Here is a 12528-nt window from a genome sequence, read left to right on the forward strand (position 1 = left end):
CATTCTGACCATGTATGCACACGCATGCAACACACCGACAATCATACCATGGTAAAAGCATAAAAAAGAATCTACAGTAACAAAGCACAGGTGCTTATATGAAGTTTTCAGAAAGGATACCATATGGTGACAAAAAGTGACACAAACTATTATGGCCTACCTTTCCATTCATTTCGACAATCATACCATGATAAAAGCATAAAAAATAATCTACAGTAACAAAGCACAGGAGTTTATATGAAGTTTTCAGAAAGGATACCATATGGTGACAAAAAGTGACACAAACTATTATGGCCTACCTTTCCATTCATTTCGACAATCATACCATGGTAAAAGCATAAAAAAGAATCTACAGTAACAAAGCACAGGTGCTTATATGAAGTTTTCAGAAAGGATACCATATGGTGACAAAAAGTGACACAAACTATTATGGCCTACCTTTCCATTCTCACAAGCAAATTCTTGTGCAAGCCACATCTTAAGGACCACTATTATTTACACATTCCTTAAAATGTTGCCGCAAAGGTAATTTCATGTTCCCCTCAGCTCACGTAATGCGACGTTTACTTCGCCTTGTAAGCACGTGCTATTTGAGAGGTACATAAAATGTAAGCAGACGCAGAAAGTAAAACAAAACAAAGCACAAAGAAAGTTTCAGGAATGTCTCACCCGTAAGAAACATTTAAGTGATGGGACTGCGAGTGGTCATACATGGCCAAGCAGCGAGGTGCCTGTTGCTGGCTTCACAAAGTGAAGCCATAGTCTACTAGCAAAAAGAGCAACACCAATACATGAATTCCGACAATTGAAAGATGCTATGCAAATAGCCCACTGCGTGATTAGTTTGCACTGCAGAGAAACCCGTAGATGTATCAAAGGGAAGGAAAGTCAGAAGAAGAAATAAGAAGGCCTGTTCAAACCGATAAACTAAATACAAGGAACCAGGCATCTAGATGGAGAACAAAAGTGCATCATCCATACGGGAGAGGTTTTAACCAAATGCAAGCCTTTCCAGTGACAGACTATAAATACGGTTGAACTCCTTTATAAAAGGCATGCCCCAGGCTGCAATTCTTCTCTTTTATTTTAGATGTCTCTTACAAGCAGAGGATCTTGTATGCATTTTCCTATCCCCTGTATTTCACTGTAGGCATACTGCTGTCTTTTATAATGGAGTTCGACTGTACAAAAGAGCAGAAAATAGAAACCCAGAGGTGCTTCCCAAGCCATACCCCAAATAAATGTTTGTGAAGGCCAGCTATGACGCAACCTTATCATGGGGTGGTGCTTCTGGCTTTTTGCTAGACCGCTCTTCACGTGGCCTCTTTTGGTCAGGCTCATCATCTAGCTCATCCGAGTTGTCGCGGTCGTCGAGATCATCCAGGTCGTCCATGTCGTTGCCCATGAGACTCTCATCATCGGAGTCAAGGGTTGGTGGGGGTATTGGTGCGGGCCGGCGAGCAGCAGTCGTGGATAATGGAGGCGGAAGCACACTGCTACGCAAGCCAGCTCCGAGGGCAGATGTGACCGAGGGCGCAGCAGGTCGCCTTGAGCTGGCCAAAGACGCTGAAGGGGCCTTGCCTGCCGCTGACGAGATGACACTACCCAGCCCCCCGAGGCCATTCACCAGGCCTGCCTGGGCCAGAGAGGCAAATGAGGCCGACATGTTCGTGGGTAGCGAGAAGCCACCCAGGCCCAAGGGATTGTAGAGCAGTCCTGAGGGGTACAGGAAAGGAAACGATGTTGATGCTAAGCTAGCTGATGATGTAGGAAGGTTTGTGCTGCTGCTGCCGCCGCTGCTGCCGCCACCACCGCCACTGCTGCTGCTGGGGGTACCTTTGCTATGGCGCTCCTTGCTGGGGGCCCGCTCACCATCTTGGGCCTTGGTTTCCTTGGCCTCCTCAAAGGGCAGGCCTTGGAAGCCCAGGCCGGGGAAGCTGAACAAGGGATTGGCCAATCCCATACCTGCCAGGCCGCCAAATGGCAAAAATAGAGGGGGTGTGGCCGACGACGTTGATGGGGATGTCACTGCTGCTGACGACTTGCCGGGCTCCATGAAAAACTTGAGCCCTGGAAAATTTCCCAGCATGCTGCTGCTGAAGCTCAGAGGGTTCAGGGCGGAGGTAGAGGGAAACCCGAGGTTCGCCGCGCCACCAGAAGATGAGGAGGCTCCCCCAAGACCAGACTGATGCAGGCTCGACAAGAGGGACGCTGCCGTCCTCCTGCCGCGCTTGCTCTCGGGGGCTCCCATGCGCTCCTTCGGCATTTCCGGAAGATGACCCTGCAAAGCCATCCACAAACAGCCACATACACATGTCTGCACACTGGAACAAGTGCTTCTAATGCGATGCGAAAGTAATGTCATTCCTCTTCTTACTAAAGTATTTCATACCTATCAAATCAGCCCTCACGAAACTTTACAACTCAAGTGCTGATGAGCTGAATGGCTTGCTAAAAAAAGTCGGCCAGTAAATGGCCGAGAAAAGTGCCGTATTTACTCGAAAACAGGTCGGGCATGAATATAGGTCGATCGCTACTTATAGTGTTCTACGAGAGGAAAAAAAATTAAATAGTCGAATATAGGTCGACCAATGTTTTTTTCTTTAGTGTAGAAAAAAAGAAATTGAAACGTAGCACACCTTTATTTACATAACTCAGTGCCCTAATCGCTGCTGGGGCCATCATCTTGTTAGATGTGCACGATGATGTCATCGGATTTTTCGGAAGTATCTGCGGCATCCTAAACAACGTCGTCCTTGCTGCCACCGCTGCCAATTGCTGGGCCGCGTAGGATGCGACGCCGACATCTGCACGCAAACAGACGGCCCCACTGCTTTCGCGAACCCCTAATCAAGGTCTCATTTACAAAAAAACTCGCGCTGCACGGCACAATTGCTCGAGTCCTCGGTAAAAAGTATCAGTTGGTACTTGAAGTCACTTGTGTAGTTCTGCCGACGTGACATCGTCACAACCACGCACAAGCAAATGGTGGTGGTGGTAAAAAAAAAGAAGAACGCACCTAACTTCTGCAGCCTGACAGGGAGCACGGCGCAGTGCCTAAAGCAAATGCGAACCGTCACACCGCCACGCCAACCATACTATCACAGAATACCTTACAATGAACAAAGTGCGAGGCGGCGACGGCGAGGTTTCAGGCCAGTGGCAATGCGGCTGCGCGCCGGAAGGCAGTACCGGAAGCACGGCAAGCGGGCTAGGGACTTCGCGGCCAATACCTAAGGAAATCTTGGGTTTCATCGCAAACACGGCAAAGCGGCTGCATTTCGCAGGGGCGGTACGCAACTACTGCATAAATAACTTTTTTCACAATTACTTAGGTAGTCAGAAAGGAGGAGGAGGGTATTTATTTTAGATTTTATGGTATATAGCACGCGTATCCAGCAGGAACTGCTTGAAGAACAGCCAGCGCAGCAGTTGAACGCCATAAGCTCGGTGCTTTTGGTTAGCTTGATCGTGAATATAGGTCGAGATTCTTTGGTTACGAACAACATTTTCGAGAGAAAAAAAAAGGTCGACCTATATTTGAATAAATACGGTAGTATTCTTTCTCACACAACATGGATGCACAAAAATAAACTATGCCATTTACTTGATATTTTTAATGCAGGCAAAACTGACAGCTGCAAAGAAAGGCAGGCAGCCAAAATATTTGTGTCATCAGTTTCTTTTATGTAAATTTTCCAACTAAATAATTGTGTTAATTGCCGGCTGATCTCTAAGTCGGAGAGCGAATCCTGGCCCCCAAGGCCTCATTGTTGGTGGAGGCGAAAATGCCTGAGGCCAATGTGCTTGCACTTAGGTGCACGTTAAAGAACTACAGGTGGCCAAATCTTCGAGAGCCTTCTACTGCAGCATCTTTCATAATCAAATTGTGGTTTTTATACATTAAACCAGTGGTTCTCAAATGGGGGTTCGCGGACCTCCTAGGGTCCCATAAAGCCATTTCTATGACTCCCGAAACCCTCACCGCATTTTTCTTTACACGTTACATTTTTCTTTAAACGTAACCAAAATGAAGTGATGTGGTATGTTTTTTTGATGTTTTTGGTAGCAATCAAAGGCACCTGCTTCACATTCCAGTCGTCCTAATTTACCTACGTCCCCCCCTCCCTCTCCTCCGCTGCAAGGGAGGACTCCATCACAATGGGTCCCCGACACATCCATGGTTGAGAACCACTGCATTGAACCTCCAATAATTATTACTAAACTGGTTAATTGTCATCTGTGCTAATATTAAACCCAAGCTTGAATAGACATGATGGTAACTAAAATAATAAATTGTGAAAGCAGCTTTCTCAGATGCCTTCTGTAGAGCCATCGGCACTCTGTTCTTACTGTGACAGAATAAACTGACACTTTATTAAAAGGAGTGCTAGCACAAAACTTTGAAGGCAGAATAACTTGTGGGACTGATTTCTATGGCCACAGAGGCATCATCTACAAAATATAAATGGCTAATATAGCCTAGAACATAATATCGATTTTGAAGAGCGTGTCATGTAACTGCATGTGAAACAACCCACCTAACGACATCAACACCAACTCGTTAGTCTAATCAACTAACAAACACCTGAATCACGAGTTTGTGTTTGGTGCCATGCACCTTTAGAGTGCTCCATTTTAGCAGAACTTTGCAACAAAAAAAGAGAACACCTCCTTTAAAGACTTTCACAGGAGTAAAAAGATTGACATGCTTGTCTTGCCAATGTATTTTTGGGGGTCATGTATGTTTGCAACAACCCACAGGCGATTATATTGGCACCCAGAGAACCTTCATTGAAATGAGCTGTGATTGCCGTATTGCCTTCCATAGGGGAGTGCAGACAGTGAATTTTAGAACCGAATTGAATACATATAAATAATTTCCTAATAGTCAGGCAACCATTTCAAATTAGCCCTACAATGGTACTTTTAACTGTGTTAATGGCCTACCAATTTTACAATATTTTATTTGAAAAAAAAAATAATAAGCTTAATCAATTGAACATTGTACAAAAATGCAGAAGGTTCCAGTGTTACATAAAACAAGTTTCCGTGCAATGACAAAAAATAAATAGATTATTATGTCCTCTTTTAGTAAGAAATCAACCATTTTAACATGAAGCCAGACGAGTCTTCGAGGTATACAAATCGGAGTCAAATTGGAAGCTCACATATCTCAGCATTCCCTTGCATCTAGCAGCTCACTGACACTGAATCTCCCTCTAGGTAATTTTGTCAGAAACTCTACGGTCAAAGGATAATGCACAAGCCACCTACCATCCTGCCCTCTGATCGAACTCGCTGGTCATGGATACCCTCGCCCCCTCCACCCCAAAAAAAAAATCCTGGCACCGGCGCTAGATCCAAAAGCGTTCGTGGATAGCCTTACTTTGTGTAACATTCTGATTTCTTTGTTCTTGAGTCGAGCCTGCTTCTTTTGCGCTGTCACTAGCATCACAGAGTGTGCGTCGGGTTGCGATAGTGATAGGACCTCACTTGGGCACGCCACGTCGTAGATGACAGCACACGAAGGCGTCTAAGAATGTGTGGGAGCAGTTTCGTCGCTACAATGCGTTTTTGAGCAGGATGACACAGCAAATAAATATTATTTTAAAAATGGGCATATTTGTCATGAGCTAACATGCCAAATATTTCTTAAAAGTTACAACAAGGCCTGTGGAAATGCCATTTTTTTATTAAAAGAAAGTGGTAAAAACATTGAATAGTAGCAGGATTTGACTTTAAGTAGAATGCAAGTGATAACCTGTAATATACCGTATGTTATATTTTCAGATTTTTTAAACCTGGAGCATATAAGCTGGTATAACAAGCTTTCAAACTTAAAGATTGATGAACGAATGTGAGGGACATATGTTCATTTAACCTTGAAGCAAGGCTTCGCGGAAGTGCGGGTTTCCGCTAGATAGATGTTTTCATGGTTTAACAGTCTTCTACTGCAGTGAAACCACTTTTACAAGTGATCACATATGAAGTATTATACATTTAAATTGATGCTTTCATATTTAGCACCCCTCTGCCTCAACGAAACCACCTTTGAACAACGTAATATGCAAACTAATATACATTTTGATAAGTGTTTTCATGGCTCAGCATTTCTCCACAGCAGTGTAATGACCTTTACAAAAAGCTACACGTGGACTTGTATAACCACATTTGTTAATTTCGAATATATTAAAATTTGAAATGACTTAAATTTGAATCAAAGCGAGTTCGAATATTAGCACAAGCCTATAAAACACTTTTGTTGAGTTTTCGATATTCGTCCTGTCGAATTATTTGAAACATAAAATACAGCCGAAACCACTGATAACGATCCAAGATATAACAATTATCGGTTATAACAACCATATTTTGGTGCACTTGGGATTTTTCTACACTACCCAATAAAACTGCATCCACATATAACAAACGTTTTCAGGGCCACTTACTTTTACAATGAACACTTCAGATATGGTGGCAGTAAAAATATGACGCATACGAAGCTAAAAAACAGTTAAAACATGCCAGTTAAAACAGTTAAAGTTTGAGAAGAGTGCTCGCTCGCGCATGCTTCGCTAGTTTATTTGCCGCGAAGGTATCCTAGATCGGCAAGCACCGTACACTGATTCGGACACTGCAAGAAAGGCTGCTCATTTTCCAGATGTTTCTTCAGTGGCAGAACAGCAATCAGGAATTGAAAACGAAGAAGAAGAAATGGGAGGCAGCATGAAGCCTTGTAATCAAATTTCTCATGGCAACCTTTTTTGGCACCGTTCTCTGTAGCTACGACTGCCTACGATGAACCTATGCCTTGGAATGCAAGAAGCCGCGAAATGCAATGAGCGATGACTGCAACAATGTTTCGTTGCATAAAAGTACCATGACTGCTGGATGAAAGAACGCACGGTACAGCTTGCCGCATGGAGTGGCTTTCTATGGGAGAGCGCGTTGTCAGCCGTAGGGTTAGTTGCAGCCGCTGCAGCGTGACGGGGCAGGCACGGGAGGAACAAGGAAACGAGTGGCGGCGGCTCCCTCGGGGCCGCAGCCGCAGCAAATTAGCTGGTGTTTGTCACAACAGTGACCCACTCAGTTGTTCCAAGTATTTTTTTTTTAAATCTCATTTATCACAGCGATGACATATCGCATATTTTGTAAACTACAAAGCACTATTTAGTTAAAAAGCCAATTGATTTTTCCTGTATGTGCCGAGCACCTGATGTTTTTGTTTTTTTTTCAGAACCAGCTTCTTGCTCTGAGGCAGGCAGAAAAATCCACAATTCATGCAGCTGAATAATATGGCACTGAATGCGCAACAGTCATTGTTATATTTATGAATATGTCTTAAACTAACATATTTTGATTATTGTGACTTTTGGGCACTTTACAATAGATGTTCACAGTTTTTATATTCTGAAAGCGTATCAAAGAAACAATTTCAATATTTTTCATGTTACCCGGTACATGGTATAGTATGTACGTATATATATATATATATATATACACACATACTCTGAAACAAAATCATGAGGCTGCAGGAATAAAGTCAAGCAATATTTATTTAGGTGCGACATATGCTTCCCCGGTTTTTATATATACAGTAAAAGCTCGTTAATTCGAATTCCACGGGAACGCTGAGCAATTTCGAATTAAACAAAATTCGAAATAATGAAAGTGAGCAAAAATGGGTGGATTTTGGAGGTGGGGGCACGAAAAATATTTATTGGCCAAAAAAGTCGGCGATGACCATCTGCTTCTTTTCTCTGAATGCCACAGCTGCGGCTCTCTGTTCCAGCACGCGGATGCGGCGCAGGGAACCCTCTTCACCCTCTTCAAAGCTGAAGAAGAGACGCACCACAAGTGTCTCCATCACAGCAGAAGCTGACGGGCGCAAGGGCATTTCGTCATTTTCGTCTTCCTCACCTTCTGGCTCTTCAGTAACAGGCTGCGCACCGACTACTTGAGCGATAATGTCCTCATCAGTCAGGGCACCACACACCGATGCACCGGTGTCAACTTCAACATAATCGGCAAAACGTACGCCCCGAAGAGTGTCGCGCGATGCCACTGGCATGAGCTTCTCAGCCCCATCCACGTCGACGTCACAACTATCCTGCGCACTTCCAACTGCAAATACACTGTGGTGGAAACAGTTTGCGATTGTGGTCGCGGTCACCTGTTCCCATGCGCGCACCAACATGTGCATGGCAGTGAGCAGCGTAATGCCGAAGTCCTTCCCGTCGCCCGCGCACAAAATCATTCTCTCCAGCACGTGACGCCTACAAAAGCACTTGATGTTCCTTATCACACCCTGGGGTCCATTGGCTGTAGGGCCGCAGTCGTATTTGCTGGAAGGAACACTAACTTTGTTGCTCTCGGCTCAACGTCGAATTTGTGCGCCGAACAGTTGTCGACGACAAGAAGAACGCGTCTGCCGCCCAGTTCCATTCGCCTGTCGAATTTCAGAAGCCTCTTCCTGAATAGGTCACCTGTCATCCAGGCTTTCTTGTTTGCGGCGTACTCCGTCGGAAGTGACCGGATGTTTTTGAAGCACCGTGGCTTGAGTGCTTTGCCAATCACAAAAAGGGGGACCTTTTCCGTACCAGTCATATTTGTGGCGACCAGAACAGTGACACGCTCTTTGCTGCGCTTGCCGCCGGCACAGCTGTCTCCCTTGTAGGTGATCGTCTTCTCTGGCTGCAACTTGAAAAATAATGCTATCTCGTCAGCGTTAAACACATCCTGTGGTGAGTAGCTCTCCAAGTACTGCTGCAGGGTATCGCTTCTCCAAGTAGCGCATGTTTTGGCGTCCACTTCCTTTGCCTCGCCGGATACGTGCGGAATACGAGATTGTGCCGCTCCCTGAAACGATGAAACCATCCCTTGGAGGCGACAAAGTCTTCAAATTCCAAGCGCAGGGCGAAATCGGCTGCCTTGGCCATGATGATAGGGCCGCTCAATGCGATACTCTGGTCTCTCATTTCTTTAACCCAGATAATCAAAGCTGACTCCAGTTCCGGGAACTTCGCTGTCCTTAGCCTTTTTCGACTGGCGCCAAAATCCTCGGCTTCATAGGCGTTTTCAATGGCTGTCCTGTTGCGTATGTAGGTTGACAACGTGCTCGGAGGTATGCCGTGCTTCCTCGCAATTTCGTATTTGCTCGAGTTCCCTTGGTCAACCTTTCGCAAAATCTCCACCTTCTCCTCGACAGTCTTCGCCCAGTAGTTTCCCCGCGGCATCTTGCAACTTCGATGCGGAATAAGACGGCTTGACGGCGTGAACGAACAACGTGCTCGAGGAACAGAGTGACGCTGCCGGGTGCAGCCTAGGACTGCTAGGACTACTCCGCCGACTCCTCAGCATCCCGCGTATACAAGTGGCGCCAGGCGCTGAGATAGCGGGAGGGCTACGGAAAAAAAAAAAAAATTGCTCCCTGGATTTTGGAGGCCATACTTTTCTCGCCATTTGCTCGGAGGCCACTTGAAGCTCGAAAAAACCGGTCGTGCCACCTATTGTTCGGCCGTAAAAGCTTCGACTAGTGTTTGACGATGATGAGGCTCGACGGCGCGTGCTTCAAATTATCCGCAGAGGCAGCAATTTCTGTTCGAATTAACGAATCGTTTTACACATGGTCTCCTATGCACTGCGGACCGGACTGCGGCGAACATTTCTAATTATCCAAAATTTCGAATTAATGAGGTGTGAATTAACGAGCTTTCACTATATATATATACGATCGGGTCAAGTGACAAGCACGTTTTTATTACGTTTGCTCATCACAAAACCAGTGCTGCTGTAGGGAAGTCGAGTGCACGTGATGTGTCTTCGTTTGAGCGAGCACAGGTGCCTATTTGTCGACAATACATACTAGAACAAATAAACAGTAATGGATGACAGAACCGCATGACGGAGATGGCCAGAAGACAAGCGCGTTGGAGTGCTATAGGGATTCGCCAGTGCTTGCGGAGAGGCTAACATGAAAAGACTGAACGGATGGTTTTATTGTCGATAGGCACGGAAGCCAAAACTCGGGCACACAAGCTGGAGCAATTGTCAAGTCGTTTTATTATGCAAAAGTGTAAAGAAATAAAAAAAGCCAGGATCAGCCCTAAATTGAGAATAAATAAAATATTTTCACACATCTTGTTCTGATTATGTGTTCAGTGTTGAATTAATTGCATTACCATAAGACCATTGTGACAGAAAGAGACGAAAACACTCAAAAGTGCAGGAAGTGCAGGAACTCAAAAAGCAGTTGTGTTCACATTTTGCAGCATTTTATCGCTCTTTTCGTCTCACAGTTTTCATATTATTCACTTCATAACTGATCACTCAATTGCCAGCATTTAAATTACAGTCACTGAAACTTGAAAGAGGCTCGAGTCCAATGTCATGAGATTGCACACATGCTAAGAATATTTTGTGGCTGTTGCATCTGATACTGCATTGTATGAATACTATAGACGTGTTTGGAGAAAGTGTGAGAAGTCTATCTTAGTTTGTGTTAAAAGAATAGTGGCAACTGCAGTTGCTGAGCTTAAATATTCTAAATGAAGTTATTAAATTTGAAACAACGTTTTCTGAAGCAACATACTCACAGATACTATAATTAATTTAGATGCATTAGAAAAGTGTAGCTCTTCTTGATCTCGTATAGCTGTGATCTTGTAGGATCCGAGTGAAATGGGGTCACAATTCTTACTTTCGCGACAACTGATCAGTGTGCAAGGTTCCACCTCGGGTAAGACAATGCCAAAAATTTGCAAGGGCTGCTGGTATCTAAAAGCAAGGTCGGTAAGTACCTGGTGCGCACACGCCACACGGATATTAAAAAAAGATTTCGCAGGTCACACAAAGATACACGCACTCAATCATAACTACCGAAAGCGCGCCGCGCATGTGATTCTATGGGCGATCTCGAAAACTGTCCCCCCCTGGTGGCGCCGCAGCGGTGGTTCGGGAACTAGACCTGTCATGCCGTCTTTGGAGCACGCGGCGAGCCGTACCCGTGCACTTTTTCATCCCGCGGCCGTGAAAGTACACTGCGTTGGCGCCACAATGTGTCACAAAACGTCTTCTGTCTTTTCGGCAACGGCAAAGACCGATCAATCATTGATAATTACTTCCTCACAGATGCGGCAAGGCCTAGAGATTAGGCTTGCGCAAAGAGTGAATTTTAGGTTTGAAGCGAATGGTGATTTTGGTTGAATAATTTCGAGTCGAATTTGAATAGTCTATCTGACATATATAAATATGTCAGATATATGGGCATATTTATCATGACCTAACTAACCTACTCAATATTTTTTTTAATTAAAATTTCCTGGGTAAATGTCATTTTTATTTGTTCAAAGGAAGTCTAAACAACTATGAGTAGTAGCATAATTTGACTTCCGATAGAATTCAAGTGATAACTTGTAAAATATGTTACAATTAAAATTTACTATACTTAGAGCATATAAGCTGGCATAACAAGCTTTTAAACAACAGCAAAAAATGAATCGATGAAAGGGTAATATGCTAACTTAAAGGGGCCCTGCAGCACTTTTTCAATTAACCATGGATTGGATTAACTAAACGCCCCGCCGCAGTGGTCTAGTGGCTAAGGTACTTGGCTGCTGACCCGCAGGTCGCGGGTTCGAATCCCGGCTGCGGCGGCTGCATTTCCGATGGAGGCGGAAATGTTGTAGGCCCGTGTGCTCAGATTTGGGTGCACGTTAAAGAACCCCAGGTGGTCGAAATTTCCGGAGCCCTTCACTACGGCGTCTCTCATAATCATATGGTGGTTTTGGGACGTTAACCCCCACAAATCAATCAATCAATCAATCAATTGGATTAACTAAACGAGCTTATTGCTTCATGAATTCAACGCCGCAAAAATTTTTAGAATTTGTCTGATATAAGCGGAGTTGCAAAGCATAGCCGCACGCTGTGATTGCAACCCCCTTTTCTCATATCGACGAAAGCAACGGAAGCTAAGCAGGGAGGGATGGCTCGGGGGTGAAAATATGTGACGCCTGTCTTGTGACCTTGAGTATGCTTTCTCTCTCTCTCTCTCTCTTTTTTTTTTTTTCTGCATCGAATGCGCGGCTTTTGACTGCAATCGCATACAAATGTGTGGACAAGTTGAGGCCCCAGTAATGATCACATCGCTGATACAATGGCTGTGATGAGTGACTTTTGAACTTGTAGTGCGATTTGTCGAGAGAAGGAAAAGCCATTTTCAGTTGACTTTGAGAATTTGTTGGGAATTACCAGCCATGTGCTGCACAATAATGTTTGGCTCACGTGTTCTCGGAAGCCTCGACTACCAATCGGCAGCGTTGTCAGATCATGCTCAAAAAGTGTTGCAGGGCCCCTTAAACTTTTAAGAGAAGCTTTGCAGCAATATGAATTTCCCCTGGATAGGTGCTTTCACGGCTAAGCATGCCTACACTGATGAGAAACAACCTTTACAGGAGGTTACGTGTGGATTAATATACAACTATTTGTTCATTGCGAATACTTAGAATTTTTCAATAACTTAAGTTC

General features: G+C 44.5%; 1 protein-coding gene across 6 annotated transcripts in view; it reads right to left on the reverse strand.

The window, feature by feature from the left end:
• Positions 1–783: 783 nt before the first annotated feature.
• Positions 784–12528, reverse strand: part of kis (chromodomain helicase DNA binding protein kismet) — a 228849-nt gene continuing 217104 nt past the window's right edge. For all 6 annotated transcript variants that reach the window (XM_075885419.1, XM_075885418.1, XM_037427719.2 and 3 more), the window contains one exon: positions 784–2281. In XM_075885419.1, the coding sequence (XP_075741534.1) occupies positions 1259–2281 (1023 nt within the window). In that variant the 3' untranslated portion in view covers positions 784–1258. The remainder of the gene's footprint in view (positions 2282–12528) is intronic.

This window comes from Rhipicephalus microplus, unplaced genomic scaffold (assembly GCF_043290135.1).
Source record: "Rhipicephalus microplus isolate Deutch F79 unplaced genomic scaffold, USDA_Rmic scaffold_140, whole genome shotgun sequence".
NCBI lineage: Eukaryota > Metazoa > Arthropoda > Arachnida > Ixodida > Ixodidae > Rhipicephalus > Rhipicephalus microplus.